The sequence below is a fragment of the Taudactylus pleione genome, unplaced genomic scaffold, assembly GCF_031769625.1.
Source record: "Taudactylus pleione unplaced genomic scaffold, aTauple2 ptg000604l, whole genome shotgun sequence".
Lineage (NCBI taxonomy): Eukaryota > Metazoa > Chordata > Amphibia > Anura > Myobatrachidae > Taudactylus > Taudactylus pleione.
In genome coordinates, this window is record NW_028285006.1 from 1430381 (window position 1) to 1449610 (window position 19230).

Sequence of the window (19230 nt, forward strand, 5' to 3'; positions counted from 1 at the left end):
TGGCTCCTTGGGATTTGGCTGCTGTACTTAGAGCCCTCCATTTGAACCCCTGGCTTCAGTGGATCTCAAATGGCTTACAGCAAAGACTGTTTTTCTTCTAACTATAGCTTCCGTCAGAAGAGTGTCAGACTTGGGGCACTCTCCTGTCGCTCCCCATTTCTGTTATATCACCAGGACAAGGCGGTGCTTCGGACTCACCCTGGGTTCCTTCCTAAGGTGGTTTCCAGTTTCCACATTAATGAGGAAATTGTTGTGCAAGCCTTTCAGTCTCCAGACCTCTCGATAAGGTGAGGCCTCTTTGGATGTGGTGCGGGCCCTCAAAATTTATGTGGACCGTACCAGTTCCGTTCGGAAGTCAGACTCCTTGTTTGGTCTCTACGGATTTCACAAGAAGGGATGGCCAGCTAATAAGCAGACATTGGCTAGATGGCTGCGTATGACGATCTCTGAGGTTTCCACTCTGTTTCCACTCATTCTACTCGTTCTGTGGGTCCCTCGTGGGCAGCTCGCCGTGGCGCCTTGACTGTTCAGCTTTGTAACGCTGCCACGTGGTCTTCTGTCCAGACCTTTTTAAGGTTCTATGCATTTGATACCTTTGCCTCTCAGGATGCTTCCTTTGGGCAGCGGATTCTCCTCTCAGCACAGGAGCATCCCCACCCTTAAAAGGACTGCTTTGGGACATCCCCAAGGTCTCCCTGTGGAGCCTATGGACCCTGAAGAAGAAAATGAGAGATATGGTAAGACCTTACCTTTGTTATCTCTCTTTCTTTGAAGTCCATAGGTTCAACAGGGCACCCACCCTGACGCTCCTGGCTTCAGATGGGCTTCGCTCTGGTCACCGGTTTTTCCGTCTCCTTCTATATGAGAATGTGATTCATGAGTGTTCCAGACTTACTTCTCTCTTTTATCCTCCTCCGGCCTTTGGCTTGTTATGAACTGAGGTGCCTAAGGCCCAGAGGTGGGGTATAGGAAGAGGCCCAGTGCATCCTGGGAGTGAAAAATTAACTGTGGTGCCCGGATTTAATTGCCATCACCTAAACCCCAAGGTCTCCCTGTGGACCCTATGGACTTCGAAGAAAGAGAGCTAACAAAGGTAAGTTCTTACCATATCTCTCATTATGTCCATTATTACACTCAGATTGTAATATAATACCTGGAACTATTACTTCATTTTGCTGAATAAAGGATAATCTGAGTGTACAAATTTCATATTAAAAATAAAGGCCCCCTCTACGCTTCGCCTCTTACCGCCTCGGAGTTTCCACTACTTTGCTCATGCCATTCCTTTGAATGCCTTATTTCTATTTTATAGTCAGAACGTTATACTGAGAACTTTATGTGAGTATATCAACCCCCAAGGAACCACACAAATTATACTCTGAGAAGGATCTGGGTGAAGCTTTGGCCAAGAATAATGAGAGGAAATTAGATCAAGTGCAGGATCTAGCTGTATATGTTTTATAGTTAAGGAAAATGTCTACAAATTACTGTACTGATGGTACCTGGTCCCTTCCAGACAACATAAACTTAACACTGATAGGTGTTGTAGTGGCTGCTCGTCAGTAGAGTCGTTCCTCCACATATGGTGCCTTGCCTTAAACTTTCTCTTTTCTGGTTGGTTACTAAAAATCTAATACTGCAGTTCTGCAGATCAACATTCCTCTTTCTCTTATATTTTCATACCCCTTGGTTTTCGTTCCCATGGCAAACCGACATCAATTTAATAGGATTTGGTGCTTTAGTATTTTGTGCAGATGGAATACATGATCAGTATTTTAAATAAAACTTCTAAATCCTTTCCAAAATTATTGGCCACTTTCTTAATTCGCACATTTCCATCACAAAAACCATTACAATAATTCACCTTTGCTAGTTCTATTAGTTGGCGTTAGGTAGAAAATTTGCTTTTTAGGTGGATCTATTCTGTAAGACACAGAAAAATATAAATGGGGAAAATATGAATGTAATATTCTTTCCCAAACATTTTGAATAACTTTGTCATTGTTTTCCTGTATAGTCTTTTGAATACTTATTTTGCTCACACAACAAGTTTGACTTTGTTGTGGAATGTAAATGGGCGTATTCCAGGAAACAGCCTCAGCATTCAGATTCATTCAGTGGTTATCTATGCATAGATCAGGCCTAGGCAACATCTGGTTCTATTTATTACATGCTGAGATTTCTAGTTCTACCACAGCTAGTGGGTCACAGATTGCCTACCTCTTAAATAGAAAAAAAAAACTGTTTTTCGCTAACATTAATTTATCTTACAATACAGGGATATGATCCAGATTTATCATTTGCTATACAGTACTGTGATCAATTGTACGAAAAACATCACTAATATATATCATCTATGACCTATGAAGGAAGCTGTCTAAAAAGAGACCATTGATCATGTGTGAATGCCACTGAAGGTGGCATACATACATCATCTTTAGTTAAGAACCTTTTTTAATATCCTGTTAAATAACTTTTTGACTATAGTGTTTATCATCATCATTCGTAGGAGTTGTGTTGTATTTACTGTTGTTCTTATTATTATTATGGGTGACTAGTTTACATGTAACTTTTATAGATCTTAGACTTGCAGCAACAGCTGAGAGCTTCTCAGCATCAGTTATTGCTACTACAAACTCAGGTAGCAGAAAAGCGTCAGCTGGAGGAAGAAAGAAAAAAAACGAGGGAGGAGGAAGCTAAGCTAAAAGTGCAATTACAAGAGGAACAAATGCAAAGGTAACACCATCTCTTTGAATCCTAATGTAAACTATACTACACAGATCGCGGCCTGACGATGTTTTACAACAACTGGCTAACAGTGCATTCTGCTACCAGTAATTGAGCCACAATTCCTTCGACTCCATTAAGCTGTTTAGAAATGTAATTTTGAGTTGAGGTTATAAAAAATATCTACCCATAAACACAATTAGTTGTCAAGTAGAAGTTATTTTACTATACCATCAAGATGAAGGACAGCAAACCTTTTTTCCATTGCAGTCTGGTTGGACCAATGTAAATTATGGGACATTTAACCTCATGTATCAAACTTCTTCCTGTAGACTGCCTGCAAGCTGAGTCCTATTACCTCTTTGTCTGTTTACACTCAGTCTTGTCTTATTACTGTGTTTGTCTCCATCTGCAAAATATTATAGTATGTTCTACAACTGGAGAAGGTAAAATAAAAATAGTTTTTTGTACAAACGTTGGGACAGTCGAACCATAAAATATAGAGGTGCATTCAAGCACTTCATTGAAAGACTAACAACAAAACTTAAACTTTTAACTATTTCTTAAATGACTGTAAAGACCCACCTTCAGCAGCCATGCCAATTGAGGTATAGCCTGTTGAAGGAAAAGTGTTTGTCTGAACAGGTTCCATATTACCATCACCCAGGTTAGTTTTACCTTACTACACATTGCTGCTTTAAATCTGACTTCTAACTAGCAGAAATTTTAATAGTTTCAGAATACCGCACCAAATTACATTTGGGCCATTATCTTCCCTAGGATTCTTATGCTTAAAACGACCGAGCCATATGAGGTTTTATTAGTATCTGCAATTAGTGAATTGTGTCATTTGGTAAGAATACTCTGTTGCAAGGTGTAGTCCTAGAGAAAATTGAGATTAGACTGTGGATCTGAGAAGCCAGCGGTGACCTGGAACATGTAAGCATGCTTCCCTGATGCCCATGGACACCAGGAACTTGTTCTTTTCAATGCCATTTATCAAGAATCTAAGTAACTCCATTTTGAACCTGTTAACTTGAAGATGAGTGTTCAAATATTTCAATCACAAAATGGGCCGAAAAGTTCCATCTTATTTCTGAACTAAGAAAATATTGGCTTAGAATCCCAACCTTTGCTGCTGTTGTGGGACTGTAATGATCTGAGGACACTGAAGATTGAATTGTCTTCAGCAGAAAGTCTTTTTGTCTTGTCTCAAGGAAGACCTGTTGTGGAAAAAACATCTGGGAGGGGGCTACAGAAGTTTGAAGATGTGGCCTCAGTATATTATTCCTCTCACTTATGTATCTGAAGTGGAAGTAAATAATTGATCTCTTAAGAGAGCAGGCAGACTACCATCACATGCGTTTCCAGGTGGGCAGAGTGAACATATTGCTGATTGTTTCTCAGAAGGTTTGGTGGCTAGTCTTTAAATAACCAAGTCATCTTCCCTTTTGCTCTCCTCAATGAGGAGCAGAGTATTGTCCTATAAGACCCCCTCTTGCTCTTTCAAAGCTCTAAATTAACAAAACCTAGGATCTTTTACATTTGGCAGCAATAACAGGGTAATTAGAGCTCTGGTCATTTTATCCAGACCCGGACTAAAGAGGACATCACTTGCAAATGCAAGGGACTCCAGAGTTCTTTTGAATTCCGGATCAAACTCCAAAACATTGAGCCTCACAGTCTTACAGCCTAGGCCAAAATACTGGACTCATTTATGGCATCGTCCAAGGACACATCACTGAGATACTCTGATGCCTACCAGATTTGATCAGTCAAAGTCATAAATTCTGACCTATGTAGGAGTGAAGGCCTTCAAATAGCTGTTCCGACCACTTACCACCGCTTTGTTAACTGGGGCATTAAGAATGCAAATGGTTGTGATCTTTGATTACCATGCTAAACTGTTTTTCAGGTTTGGAGCCTAAAGGTTCCAGATTCTGTACTTGGAGAAATTGAGGGGGAAGCCCTAGGGAACACTCTTTTTTGCTTAGCATCCTGAGGCAATTTATGAGCTGAGTGAGCTCTGCAATAGATTTTGCTAATAAATCAGTAATTGACCGCTGAGCAGGTCTCCCCTCTGACTCTGCAGCAGGGGAAGAGGAGTCTGCTGTCTACACAGTCACTACTCACAGAGTGCGGTCTGTGCAGAGAAGATGTCTACTGATTCAGGCAGCAGCTGCATGACTCTGATTGTGATCAGCCCCCCTCTCTGGAACTATGTACTAGCAGAGCTGTTGGGAGTAAAGTCTTTTTTTTTTTTTTTTCATCTAGGAGAGTTTTAGATCAGAGATTTGAAGAACTTCATCAAGAAATAAAAGTCCTGCATGAGGAAGAGATTTCACTCACCCAGAGGAATTGTGCGCTTCAGTTTAAACTTCATCAACAGGAATCCCAATTACTACATCTGGATGATGAAAAGAAAGCATACACTACAGAGGTCAGTAACACAGTTTGCTAATTGTGCCTACTCTTGTTCAGGTACAATATAAAAAATTCTATCCTTCATCTTTACACATCCTCTTAGACACAGTATTCTGGTATAGTTTATTATGACAATTATTACTGGACCTGTCTCTGGAGGACTGTATCAGTTTCATACTTCAATGGAGATACTTTGTGACATACTAGTAACTTACAATGTCACTGGTTTAAATGGATTAATAACAAATCCTCCAGCATGACCAGTTCTACCAGGTACAAATCGCACAGCTGCTGGATTTACCAATTAATTTAGAATTGCAGTCACTTCAACAACAACAAAAAAAAAAAAAACACCCTTCTCAAACAATAATTTGTTCAACCCATGTGACTGCAATTGTAAGTTAAGTACAGAAGCAGACCATTTTGTCCCCAGTGGAAGGGGTCATGATGGCGGGTCTGTAATAAATTGCATTCTTATGAATACTTGGTACAGCTTAAAATGGCTGCTTCTCCTGCGTACTTCCACTGATGTCACTGATTCTTAGTGAAATTATAGCTACGTTCTCACGAATATTGGATCAGTTAACAAAATGTCTCCTTTCACTCTGTAAGGAACATTTATTATTTTACTTTGCCATGATGACCCACATAATATTGTGTTTTGTTTCTAGCGCACACACTGTGAAAACACTAATCAAAAGCTTTCTGAAGAGCTCTTTCATTTGCAGCAGGAGAAGGGGCAGTTACACAAGGAGTATGAAAATATCCTGAAACAGCTAGATGATTACATTAGGTAAGATGGCAGGGAAAGGAACACTTTCTCCTGGCCGGTCGGCGACTTGAATTGTGCACATTCTCCTCTGATACCAATCACAGGTACCTGTCTGACAGACTTTTCCACTTAAGTTCTGACTCTACTTCCAGTCCTGCTATAGAAACTTCTTCCCGATGGATTATTAATGTCCCCATACATAGTCTGATTCAGCCCCTCCGTAAAAAAACAAAGCGCTGTCTGATGTCAGAAGTGACCAATAGCACAATGGGGAGAAGTTGGCAGTGCCGGGCAATATGCTGCTTGCATGGAAGAAGAAACCGTTTATTTCTTTTGCCTTCTTTCGCTTAAATAGAGGATTTACTAATGCAGTCTTTCATTATCTTGCAGTTTGCAGACTGCATGCAATGTCCCTAGTGTGGACATGGATAAATGGGAATCTCCACCCAAGGTGGATTTCTTATAGCATGATTGTCCAGGACTCCTACTATCAATTTTCCAAAAGCTGTGGTCCTCAGGATTGCCAAAACTTGGAAATTCATGGCAATCCATAAGTAAAAAAAAAAAACAACTCTTGATCAACTGTCCTTTTTAGAAGAGGTCTTCTTGTTCTTGACCTGGTTAAGATCATTAACCAGGCGAAGAGAAACACTAAAATATTTTCCATTCAATATATCTAAGTGTGCAATGTCAGGTTTCAGTGTTTTCACCCTGAAGAATAAAGACAAGGGAGTGCTGGAAAACAGAAAAATATTTAGATTGAATATATAATCATCTTATATAAATTTTATGCGGCCCGTGACTGTAAGTGGAAATTTCTTCCACATATGAATCTTTTGTTTAAAATAGGATGTAATGAGCATCACATTATGTACCACAAATCAGCAGGATTAGACCATATAGAGATACCCAAATACCCAAAGGAGAGAGTCCAGGTATATTAGACTGGGTGTAGTTAATCAATAACCATGTAAAAAATACCAACATCCTCAATAACTTGCATAAGATGTTCCAGAGATTTACAAGCATTAGCCAAACACAACAGCCTATAGACAGCATAGCATCTTCTCTCCTTTTTATATCTCTCCTTTTCCTCTCCTCTATCTCTCTTTGTATCTCTCTCATTCCCCTCTCTATCCCTTTCCTTTTTGTTTTTCTCTCTCCTTTCTCTCTACTTTTTGTATATATCTTTTTATCTCTGCTTACCTCTTTCCGGGCCGGGTTAAGGGGGGTGGGGGGGTGGCGCGACAGTCATCCCTTGGCCCCCACTAGCAGAGGTGCAGCCAGTGGCTTGCACCGGGATCCGCTGTCTGCACCCGCCACTAGTGTAGTGTAGACCGCAGTGAGCATGGTCCACACTACACAGTGACAAACACACAGCCGCCGCCGGCAGGTGTGTGTTTGTTACAGCAGCCAATGAGAGTCAGACAGACTCATTGGCTGCTGCGTCAACGGAGGGAGCCAGCTGGAGCTCACTTCCGGCTCCCCCCGCAACGGGTGATGATGGGAGAGACGTCATGATGCTGACGTCTCTCCCATAGTGCAGGAGAAGAGCCGGGACTCGGAGTGGACAGCGGTCGGTCACGTCAGGAGCGGGGATTCAGGTAAGTTGTGGGGATTTTTTTTTGTCTGTGTAAGGGGCACTGCATAGGGGGGGCCACTACTGGGGGGGCGCTGCTAGTGTCAATGCATAGGGGGGACAACTACTGGGGGCACTGTATAGGGGAGGACTACTACTGGGGGCGATGCATGGGGGGGCTACTACTGGGGGCACTATATAAGGTGCACTGCATAGGGGGGGACCACTACTGGGGGGCACTGCATAAGGGGCATTACTACAGGGAGGACCATTACTCGGGCACTGCTACTTGGGCACATTGCATATGGGGCTCTACTATAGTGGGCATTGCAAGAGGGGCTTACTACTGGGGACATTAAGGTGAATAAAAAGCAATAAAAATGTTCCTAGGGTGAAAAGAAATGGTGGTATATAGGAGCCCCTCACAGACCTTAATCCGGCACTGTTTATTACAGATGTAATATTTGTACATCAGTTGACAAAACGTATACATTTTGTTGCTTTCTGAACTTCCTGCCTTCTCTGTTCAACTAAATTTTAACATTTCTAATTTTGAATTCTTTGAAATGTCCACTACCAAAATTAAGAAAGTATGGCTCTTTGCTAAAATGTACATGCATAAACTAATCTTATTGAATTTTGCATTCTTGTCTTTGTCTACCTTCATCCCCTGACTAAGGGGACAGAGGACAGACGAGTCGGAATTGTGCCAGCATCTAATTGGCTATGCTGTCAGATGCCTGTGATATCTCTTACCCTCTTTATATTCCCATGCATTGGTACCTAGAAAATCTGACTGTTCAGTTAGCTGTATATCTTTAATGGAAGGGATCTAGAAGAGGATTCTGCTAGATGGGTAGAAAATGAATAAGCTTCCCCATGGGGACATTTCTTTAATGCAATTACTTCTTGAATTTTCTTGTAAATGATATTGACTTGGTTGTTACTGTTAAACTAGGAGATACAATGAAAAGCAACTACGACATAAAGCCAAAATTAGCCACACAAAGGAGGTCCACTTAAGTGAGGTAAACGAGATGGATTCGCGTATTAAGCAGCTGGAGATGGAACTTTCACTGTCCAGGAGACAGGCAGAGAAGGTGAGGATATTGTATTGAACCTTTCCTTTCCTCATTGTATTATTATATACACCAAGATCTGAAATGGGAATAAACTACTTATACAATTCACCTGGATTTGCCTAGAGGTTAAAATAAAATAAAAAGTAAATTTTTGATTTGATAACCATGTTTTGTGCAAAAACCTCACACTGTCCAGTTGACATGGAAATAGGAGGGGCAAAATATAAAAATTAATTTCGGTTCATTATTTGCATCAGGTCAAAATAGACTTTCAAAGCATATAGCTATTTTGTGCAGATCACATTTTGCACAAAATATTTAAATGTTTTCTGAGTAGAGCTCTACCTGCTTTCAGCTTTGCTTCTATTCCTCTGCCTCTGTGACCTGTTACCTTTCCGTATGCTGAATACCGGCGGATCGGATTGGCCATTGGGTATAGCGGGACTTACTGGTTGGTAGACTGCTCTGTGTATTATAAGGCAATCACTATGATTCTTGCTATATTGTATTACTGTTACTAGAATTTTATTTGTATTTTAAGGCAGTCCCTAGAATGCTTCTGCATATAAGTTTCTACAGAAACGAAGCAAGGCGCTTTCTTTCACACGGAAAAAGACTTGGTTCGGCCTCGTCACATGCCACTTACTTGCCCTACAGACCTTCCCACATGCCCATAAGATCTCCCCACATATCAGAATGTTCACAAAGAGCGGGTACCTCACTGCTCTGTCAAGTGTTCGAATAGTCTGAGTCTTCATGTTAAGAATAAATATGTTGTAAATGGGCAGCATATCCCTCAAATCTCGCCCCTTTCACCAATGTCCCCCCATATGACCATCAGATATGCCCACGTGCCCCTTACAAGCCATTGGATATCACCACGTGCCCCTTACATGCCATAAAACCTCCACATCTGTCCTTTATCTGCAATCTAAGCTTACCACATTCCATTTACATGTCCATCAGGCCCCCTTCACATTCCATAAGACCTCCCTACATGTCCTAACATGCCATCAAACTTCCCACACATGCCACCAGAGCTCCTTCACATGACTTCTGTGTTCTCCTTAGCTATCAAGTAAAGCATGTCACTGCTATTATTATACCCAATATTCTGGTTTTGTACAGGGATATTGGTGGGGCTGACAGGAAATCTATGGGTACCCTAGACAAGATCTCCAGCAGACCTCTGAACAGATCATTCCCATGAGATTATAATCTCTCCAGGGTCAGTGATGCATGTACTGAGTTCCTCAAATCAGAACTCAGCACATACTCCTCTGTCTCTTTGTGCTTGACTCAGTGTGACTGAGCAGCAATGATGACCTCTGTCATACCCTGTGTGTAGAAGTCATGCCTGCATGTGTTACCCCAATGCCTGCAGAGTGCTGACACCCTCCGCCATGCGGCTGAATGCCAGTGGCAGCTGGTGGACCATTCAGGGCGCCCACCTGGTTTATGTTCCTTCACAGTCAGTACTCTGGTCAATTGCCTTGCCTCCCCCCTTAGTTTCACTACAGTATCTCTGGGATACCCTCTGTATCTTAAGGTGGTCACTAGAATGCTCTCTGTATTGTATATCAGTCTCTGGTATGCTATCTATAATGTATATTGGTTTCTGGGATGCACTCTTTATTTTAAATATTTGTCTGTGATGCTCTATGTACTGTATATAATAAAGATTCCTAAAATGCCTGCTGTTTTTGTGATGAAAAGGATACAGGTAAAGGTTTGCTAACCTCATCTACTTTTGATTTAGTCCTGCCTATGTGACGGGCCACTTTTAAGTTTCCAATCCACTTGTAACAACAGATGCTTAGTATTACCACTAAATGAAGGAAATGTCTTTCTTTCCCTGCATTGTATTAATAGATTGGACATGGTTACACAGCAGCAGGGTGCTTGCACCACTTAGGAGACATACAGAACAAACCAGTCTCAGCTCCTGAATATTTGTATCTAGTTCTTTCTTACTGTATCAGTAGGTAGGACAGGTGACACAGCGGCAAGGCACTAACACCACTTAGTGGACATTGATTGGTCAGGAGTTTTGGGGTTAAAGCAGTGAGACTGGTTTGTGCTTTGTCCAGTTTACTCTCACTGTGACAGAGTAGGTCACACAGCAGCAAGGTCTAAGCTCCTCTTAGTAGGCGGCATTTGAATGATCAGTGCTTTGTACTGTGTCAAGTTCTCTCTCTACTTTCTACAAAGTCTAGTTGTTTTCTGTGTTATTTACCCATATATTCTAAATTACTGCTCTTATCCCCCTTCAGAGACAGCAGTGGATCAGTAAAATCACAGCTGAGAATGATCATCTGCATGAACAAAAAAGACATCTAATCCAGAAGATCACAGAGTATGAAGCTTCAGAGAGGAACCACAAGTGGAAGCTGCTGTCATCACAGAACAGGTACAGAGTTATACAATGTGAGAAATAGAAGTCCATTTCTAGAGAACCCATTTCTATAGTTAGGCCAAGAGAAACCCCAATAATAATACACATATAACTAGATTATTTTACATCTCTTTTCGTTTACATACTTGGTGGAACAATAGCTTTAACCTACCGAGCCAGTTTGTATTTAATTTACCTAATGTATAGACCTTGAGAATTTAGCATTCTGTCGGGGTTACAAGGTAGAGATGACAGCCGACTTTGATAAGCAATGTAAGTAGATTACCTCCATTAGTGGAATTCAAAATGTATTGGTTTGAGCTAGGAAATGTTTACGGGTTCAGATGGGAGCCCCACTAGCTTCCATTGTACGTTTTAGATACACTGTACTGTACATACTTCCTCCCTTCACCAGCACAGTTCTCTCATTTTGTTTCAAACATGAGATTTCAAAGAGGAGGGCAATGCTTTCTTTTTGAGACTATATAGACGCAGACAGTTTAGGAAAAATCAGTATATGGCTTCAAGAAAGTACACCTAACATTAGCCATTGTCAAGATCGATGCCAACATGCTGATCTTTGAAAATGCCCTTGTATAATCAGTTTACCAGTGAGCTTATTGATATACTGGAACATGTGCATGGTGGAAACTACCAACCTTCCTGTAATGTAATCTCTGGAGGACATAACTAGTTAGGTATAATTGTGTACCTGGGCCACATGTTGTAGCACGGGTCTCTCATGTATAGCATGATGTTTGTTTAATACCCTAAACATACATATTGTTACGGGTATGTCCCTAATTTCTGTTTCAACCTACGGAAGCTTAGATTTTACCCATAGTAATGGATATGAACATGGTCCCCAGGCTCCACATCTGAAGTCAGAGAGTTTCCCTTTACTGTGTTGTATCGTGGTTATGCCACAAGGCATTTTGGTATTTCTGTGGATGCTGATTCTCTCCGTGCATGTGAGCGTCCTTTTATTAGTTATTTTTACATCAGAATAAATGTGTAATTTTATATTGTGTACATAGGATCCACATATTTTTTTTTTACTCAGATATTCAAGTATTCCTTTGTAATAAGCTCTGCTTTTCCCATTCTCTTTAAGGAATTCCCTGTACACCTCCACTACTAATAAGTAAAATACATGATTTTAGCTCCCATATAATGTCACTGCATATTCCCAGCTGAAAACACATTTTAAGCTACTTTGCTTTGCTTTGTATAGTATTTATACTAATTATCCTTCAACTTTATGTGTGTACTTTACAGGGCTCGTATTCTAGATATAGAAAACAAACAGCTGCAGGAAAATCTACTTCAGCTTTATAACCAAGTGGGGTTACTGGAGCGGGTACTGAAGAAACTACAAGCCCTCAATCTTGCAGTAAGTATGGAATTAGAAATAAGTGCATTCATAGCGACGGTTCATTCACCTAAAACATAAAACTTGTTCATATGTAAAATACTAGAAGATCAAAAGACTTCAAAACAAAGATATGGTAGTTTAGAGAATATTTCCACCACTTTGTTAAATTTAGCCAAATACAATGTTTTTGTTATTGCCTGAGGGAGGATGTGAGCTAGTACTGAATACTACAGGTATTCTGCAAATCCCTGGTAACGGCCAGAAACAGCTAGTGCTGGCTGCGGTCCATGTCCGCAGTAAGTGCGGTCCGCATTACACAGTAAATCAAACACAGCCGCCGGCACTACCCGGCGGCAGTGTGTTTGTTTCAGCAGCCAATGAGAGTCAGACAGACTCTCATTGGCTGCTGCACCCACGGCCGAAGCTGGAGCTCACTCATGAGCTCCGGCTCCCGCAGTGGGTGAAGTGAGAGATGTCATGACTTCTCTCCCATAGTGCCGAGCGGGCCGGGAGGACGGAGGAGCGGACGGCGGCGGGCACAGGAGTGGGGATTCAGGAATATTTTTGTTGTTGTTTGTGTCTTTGTATATGTAAGGGACTGTACATAATGGGGACCACTACTGGGGGCACGGTATAAGGGGCACTACCGGGGACACTGCAAAGGGGGGACCACTACAGGGTGTACAGCGTAGGTGGACCACTACTGGGGGCACTGCCTATGTGGAACGCTACTGGGGACACTGCATAGGGGGGCCACTACTGGGGGCACTGTATAAGGGGCACTGCATAGAGGGGATCTCTACTGGGGGCACTGTATAAGGGGCACTGCATAGGGGAACCACTACTGGGGGCACTCCATAAGGGGGACCTCTACTGCGGGCACTGTATAAGGGGGACCTCTACTGGGGGCACTGTATAAGGGACACTGCATAGGGGGACCACCACTGGGGACAATGTGTAAGGGGCACTGCATAGGGGGACCAGTACTGGGGGCACTGCATAGGGGGACCACTACTGAGGGCACTACTGGGGCACTGTATAAGAGGAACTATATAAGGGTGCACTACTGGGGGCACTGTATAAGGGGCACTACTACATGGGGCACTGCTACTGGGGACATTGCATCAGGGGCACTATTACTGGGGGCATTAAGGTGCATATGGAATGGAAAGGAATGTTCCCATAGTGACGAGAAACGATGGTGTCATGTTGACAGGCCCCCATTTTTTTCAGTGGTCACACCTCTTGTGGCATGATGCTATTCCAACTTTTTCACTGCACGCACTCATAGGGCTGTGCTCCAAATACCCTAGTTACACCACTGGTTCCATGCCCCGAGCTAAACAGCCCTGGTCTACTAGTTGTCCCACCACCAGGCCTACTGACAAGCCTGCCGCTTGCCGAGGCTGGCCTCCACTTGGGAGGTTTCAGCATGGCAGGCCAAATTCTACTGTTCAGATACCTGGATGGCGACCACGTCAGATTCCTGTGGGCGAGGTGTTTTCTCCCTGGGCTATGCCCTAGTCCTTCGGGAGCGTCCACCAAACCAATTTTTCCATAGGCTTTCCAGTGGATCCAGACAAAGCAGAAGCACTAAGGGTGTCTATTCACTCCCTGCTAACTTCCAGAGTACTTGTTCCAGTTACCTCATCTCCAAGAGGCTTTTATGCCAGCCTCTTCTTGATTCAGAAGCTGATGGTTCTTTCTGGCTAATCCTCAACACGTTGTTGTGGGTCCCAAATTCCGCATGTAGTCTCTAAATTTCATCATTCTGACACTGGATCCAGGGGATCTCGGAGCCTCCCTCGATTTCCCGGATGCCTATTTGCATGTTCCTAGCTGGCTCAGTCACCAGAGTTTCCTCTGGCTTGCGGTCCAGGAGAAGCATTTCCAATTTCGGGCATTGCCATTTGGTCATTCCAAGGACCCTTGGCTTTTCATGACAGTCATGGCAACTCATTTACCCCACAAGGGTATCAGGAGTCTACCTTCTCTAGACAACCTTCTGATCCTTGCCCAGTCTGTGGACGATCTCAGGGAAAAAATCAGTCTCTCAATAGATCCTCCTCCAGTCCCACGGAGGGCTCATCAATGGGAAGAATTACTCCTTTCTGGGTTTCAGCAGGTCTTCCTCCCACCAGAAAAGCTTTGGGACCTACAGGCCAGGATTCGCAGGCGAATGGGTGCTTTGTTGCCGGACATCGACTTCATGGCATCTCGGCACAACTACAAGCTACCGAAATACTGCTCACACAACTATCCATCACGCTTTTGATGTGGCGGACCTTCCTGTCCCGTCTTTGATGATGGCTCATTCCACCAGAATGGTGAGTACTTCTTGGGAAGCTCGCCAGGGGTGCCTTGGCTAAGCAGCGTTGTAGAGCGTCCCTGTGGGCCTCAGTCCATACTGTCCTCCAGTTCTGTTCATTTGACACCTTCTCTACCGCAGACACGGCTTTTGGTCAAAGGGTTCTCAGCGCAGCTTCTGCGCATCCCCTCCCATAGGGGAATAACATTGGGAAGACCCATGGTCTATGCCTGTGTCCCCTATGGCATGACGACGATAAGGAGATTTTTGCTCTTCCTGGTTAAATCCTTTTCTTCGGAATCCATAGTGGACAAAGGCTGTCCACCCTGACGCACCTGAACTGGCCTGTCTGGGGCTGGGGAAGTATAGGGGAGGAGGAGCTGGGGCTGCTGGTAGAAGAAGCTTAACTAGTTGTTGCCCGGATGACTCCTGCTCCAGCTTATACCAATGGTCTATTCCTGTGTCCCTTATGGATTCCGAAGAAAAGGATTTAACCAGGTAAGAACATTAATCTCCTTTTAACCTGTTACAGTCACGTGAAAAACAATGGGACATAATTATACGAAGTCCTGCAAAATTGTAAATCTAATCTCCTGTGACTAGTAACCATATCAGATCTGATGTAGTCATTTAGGTAACAATAAATTAGATCTGTATAAGAATTCATTACTACCTTACTGCTTACATAACCACAAAGAAGATATTTTAAGCAAGATGCTGCATCATCATGAAATGCTACCACCTCTGTATCAATGCAATACCCGATTATTGGAATAATTCAGAGATGTACGCTAATTTGATGTTTACGCAGTTGAGTGATAATCTGCAATCTGTGCATGCGTCAAGGTACATTATCATGGTAGCGTGCAGCAACTTTTTTCCCCCATTTTCTGGAACGCTCTCTATTGCTGCCCCCCAAACGGCCACAGCATGTCAAATATGCAGTGACTTTGGGGCACTGCGTACAACATTGCAGAAACAGATCTCACATGTGCAGCGTGGCTCCTGCGCAAGCTTAGAACTGCAGACATCAAAGATTTATGCAAATATGGAATTTACGTAAATCTCTGCATTAGGTCCTTTGTGTGAAAAGGAAGTACACCCCTTGTTGGCTTATTGTTTTTAGTATAAATAATGACAAAGTGAGATCCGGTATGTGTTGTTTGTCACACAAATATGTATTTGACATTTTATGACTTTGTGATGACTACTTGATTACCAATGTTGGCCTGATATGAAAAACACACACACAAAATAATATACAATTGTTATTCAAATGACATTATACTGTATCCAGTATACAAATTAATTTCCTTTCCTGCAATTAGAATAGTAGCCCTGCACTGTTGTTTCAGGTTTCTTTTTCGTATATTACAGGATATTTCAAAGATGATACCCTCTGAGTGTCTGTTGAGACCAGATGAGGTATTAAATGGGAGGTAAGAGCACTATCATAGTGGCACTGTGTAAATTATGTGATGATTTAGCACTGAATGCAGTATAATTTAAAAGCGTAGGAAATGAATCTACACTCACTGCTGTAATCACTGTAATTTAAATCAGACTTTTGTATTTTTTTTTTTGATCAGGTATTTTTATTAAAAAGTTTTACAAATGTACTGGGAAAAAAATGAACAACTAATAATGAAACAAAAATAATAGACCATAATTATAAAAATAATAAACCATACATTGTGTACAAGACTTTGAGGTAGAAGAGATCAAGAGAAACAGGCTCTGCAAAATGTGCTATCATACAGCATAAAATAGAACAATAGTAGGATTTAATAAAAACAATATAGCTGTCTAAGCCAGAGCATAATCTAGTAACAACACAAACATGAACAAGAAGGTGGCGGGAACAACCACAGAACAGAAGAAAGTAAAATTAACCAGGAGGAGAGTCCAGGTCCAAGGCATGCCTTGTAGACTGCAAAATGCACCATATCTTATCAAATTTAGAAGGACACTTTTTTTTAGATTACATAAACCTCTTATGGGACACCGTGGAGTTAACTAGGGCAATCCAAGAGGCAGAAGAAGAGCCCGTGGAGCCATCCAGTGCCTTGCAATACCTACTTAGCTAGTGTAAAATGTACAGTAACATAGGTTTCTAAATAGCGGCTCAGTGTATCTGCAAGGCCCAATCCAAATAGACACGTTCTCGGGGTAAATAAAAACCGTTGAATCTTGGAGTCAGCCACAAAGCCCAGAACCTGGGACCAGAAATCATCAACCAGTGGACAAGACCAAAGGAGATGCCAAAAGTCAGGGAGCAGATTCTCCGCATTTAAGACAGAAAATTGAGGCCAAGCGTCCAAGCTTTCCCAAACATACAGGCACCCAATAGACTATGAACTGAATCTGCTGAAATCAGGTATATGCTGTAACTGTACGGGGAGAACCAAGAACAAGGTTCCATTCTTCATCCGAGAGAGCACCAAGGTCCACCTCCCATTTGAGTTGTAAGGAGAGTAATTCTCCTAGTACTTCAGCTGATAGCAGTAGAGCCAGGTGGATGCAGGAAATACGTTTTTTTAAAGGGAAGCGTACATACCAAACTAAAATTGGAGCACCCCCCTTCCCCCATTGTGCACTGAGAGCATGACGAAGTTGCAAATACCTATAGAACATGGCTTTAGGAACCAAACCATTGTGACAGAAGGTATTTCTAATGAATTTTATCAGCAAATAGAGCTATTCTATCGGCCAGAAAACAGAGGACCGTATATTGCACACTCCTTTACACGTTACAAAAAATTTATATGAACTTTAGAAAGTGCTTTATTAGATAACATAGAATAGTTTCTGTAGTTATTGCACCCTCTCTCTAGTATTTTCAGGTTGCACGCTCTTTCTGATTGTGTCCCTGTTGCTCTTACTGTTTATGAATCAGTTCCATCACTGACTAAATAGCACTATGGGGTATATTCAATTGGGCGCGAGGTTTTGCGATGAAAAAACCTCGCGCCCCTCGCGGCCAATTTCGGAATCCCGCGGGTATGCGTGCTCCCGATACCCACGGGATTCAATTAAAAAACAGTGGACGCGGGGTTTTCATCACTGAAAATCCCGCGCCGCGTAAATTTAAAAAAAGTCACTTACCTGCCCGGGTCCCGGCGGCCTCCCCTCTCTCTTCTTACTGGAGAGGGGGCTGCTGGGAGTCCCGGGGGCTGATGGGAGGAGCAAGGGCTGCTGGGAGATGTAGTTCTCCCAGCGCCAATTCCGGGGGGCCACACAAGCACTGCGGGGGCACACACACACACTCATGCACACACACACTCTCCAACACACTTACATACAGCACACACACTGACATACTCACCGCTGCTGCAGAAGAGCCGGCTCCCGACGCAGGATGAAGAAGAAGATGAGAAGATAGCGCTGCAGAAGGTAAGTAATTAAGGACTAATTAAGCTAAATGGTTACTTCCAATTGCTTAATTAGTCCTCAGGGGGGGGGCGCCGCGGGGGTGTCAGAGCAAGTCCCGGTGATTTCTCCTGAAATCATCGATTTCAGGAAAAATCACGCTTGCTCAGGAGGTGCTCAAAAAAAAACCTCCCGACGCCTGTTTTAAAACAAAACACGCACCTAATAGAATAGCAGAAAACCCGCACCTGCAGGAAAAACCTCGCAGGTGCGGGTTTTTTGCTTTTCACGCAGCCTATTGAATATGCCCCTATGTAAACTGCTATACCAGCAGGTGCACCTGTTAGGTTTGAAGCGATGTTATTTATTTATTTAAATGATGTGATCCAGGAATGTACAATAACTGTTGTCAGTTTAATCATCATGGAGGGTTTGGAGACTTGACTCATTATTATTTTTGAAATGACAATTAACTAATGTCTCTTTGCATTCAGATTCTCAGAGATTGAAGCTTCAAGTTCAACCATGATGTTAAAAGTAATTGATGATGCAAAGCTTGCGCAAACCCCAGAGAAACCAATGTCCCTCTCTTTATCACGCTCAGAGATATCAGAAGTTGGATATCTTAATGTAGTTTCCCCTCGAGTCCCCATCACCTCTCCGGAACAGTCAGTAACGCCAGTTTCGTGTATTGAGGATGCTTAAATATGAGTGCTGATTTAAATAATCTCCATTCACTGTAATAATAAATATAACAATCTGCTGTTTGAACCTCTTTGTAAATAATACTGATGGTCATTGGTGCCTTCCAAGCAAGTGTTAAACTTGTGCTGCTAACCACACAGTGATGTACACAGGCATTAGCAATAGCACAAGGAACACTCATGTACAATGTGACTGCTGATATTTGTATTTTTATATTAGTCTATTAAACATTTTTAAAAATAGTTACACACTGTGATTTCTTTTCCTTACTCATTATTGAACATTATTTAATAAGTTATTTATAGAGTATAGCCTACATATTTTCCACAGCAAGAAAATTTAGGTCATTCGCATCAGTCCCTGCCTTAGTGGAGCTTACAATCTATTATGCCTTACACATAGGTATTCTTTCCTGCATATAAACTGATTTTAGAGGACTTTTAGTTATTCCTGAGTAAAGGGGCCTATCAGAGCCGTAACTAGACTTTTTGGTG

The 19230-nt window shown here is 42.3% G+C and overlaps 1 protein-coding gene across 4 annotated transcripts in view; it reads left to right on the forward strand.

Annotated features, from left to right (window-relative positions):
* The window catches only part of CCDC30 (coiled-coil domain containing 30), a 240090-nt gene extending 221160 nt beyond the window's left edge, over positions 1-18930 (forward strand). For 2 of the 4 annotated variants that reach the window (XM_088453973.1, XM_088453975.1), the window contains 8 exons: positions 2579-2736; positions 5002-5167; positions 5823-5944; positions 8461-8602; positions 10858-10994; positions 12258-12372; positions 16040-16101; positions 18526-18930. In XM_088453973.1, the coding sequence (XP_088310099.1) occupies positions 2579-2736; positions 5002-5167; positions 5823-5944; positions 8461-8602; positions 10858-10994; positions 12258-12372; positions 16040-16101; positions 18526-18736 (1113 nt within the window). In that variant the 3' untranslated portion in view covers positions 18737-18930. The remainder of the gene's footprint in view (positions 1-2578; positions 2737-5001; positions 5168-5822; positions 5945-8460; positions 8603-10857; positions 10995-12257; positions 12373-16039; positions 16102-18525) is intronic. The other 2 variants (XM_088453974.1, XM_088453976.1) reach the window with 2 other exon arrangements.
* Positions 18931-19230: the final 300 nt, after the last annotated feature.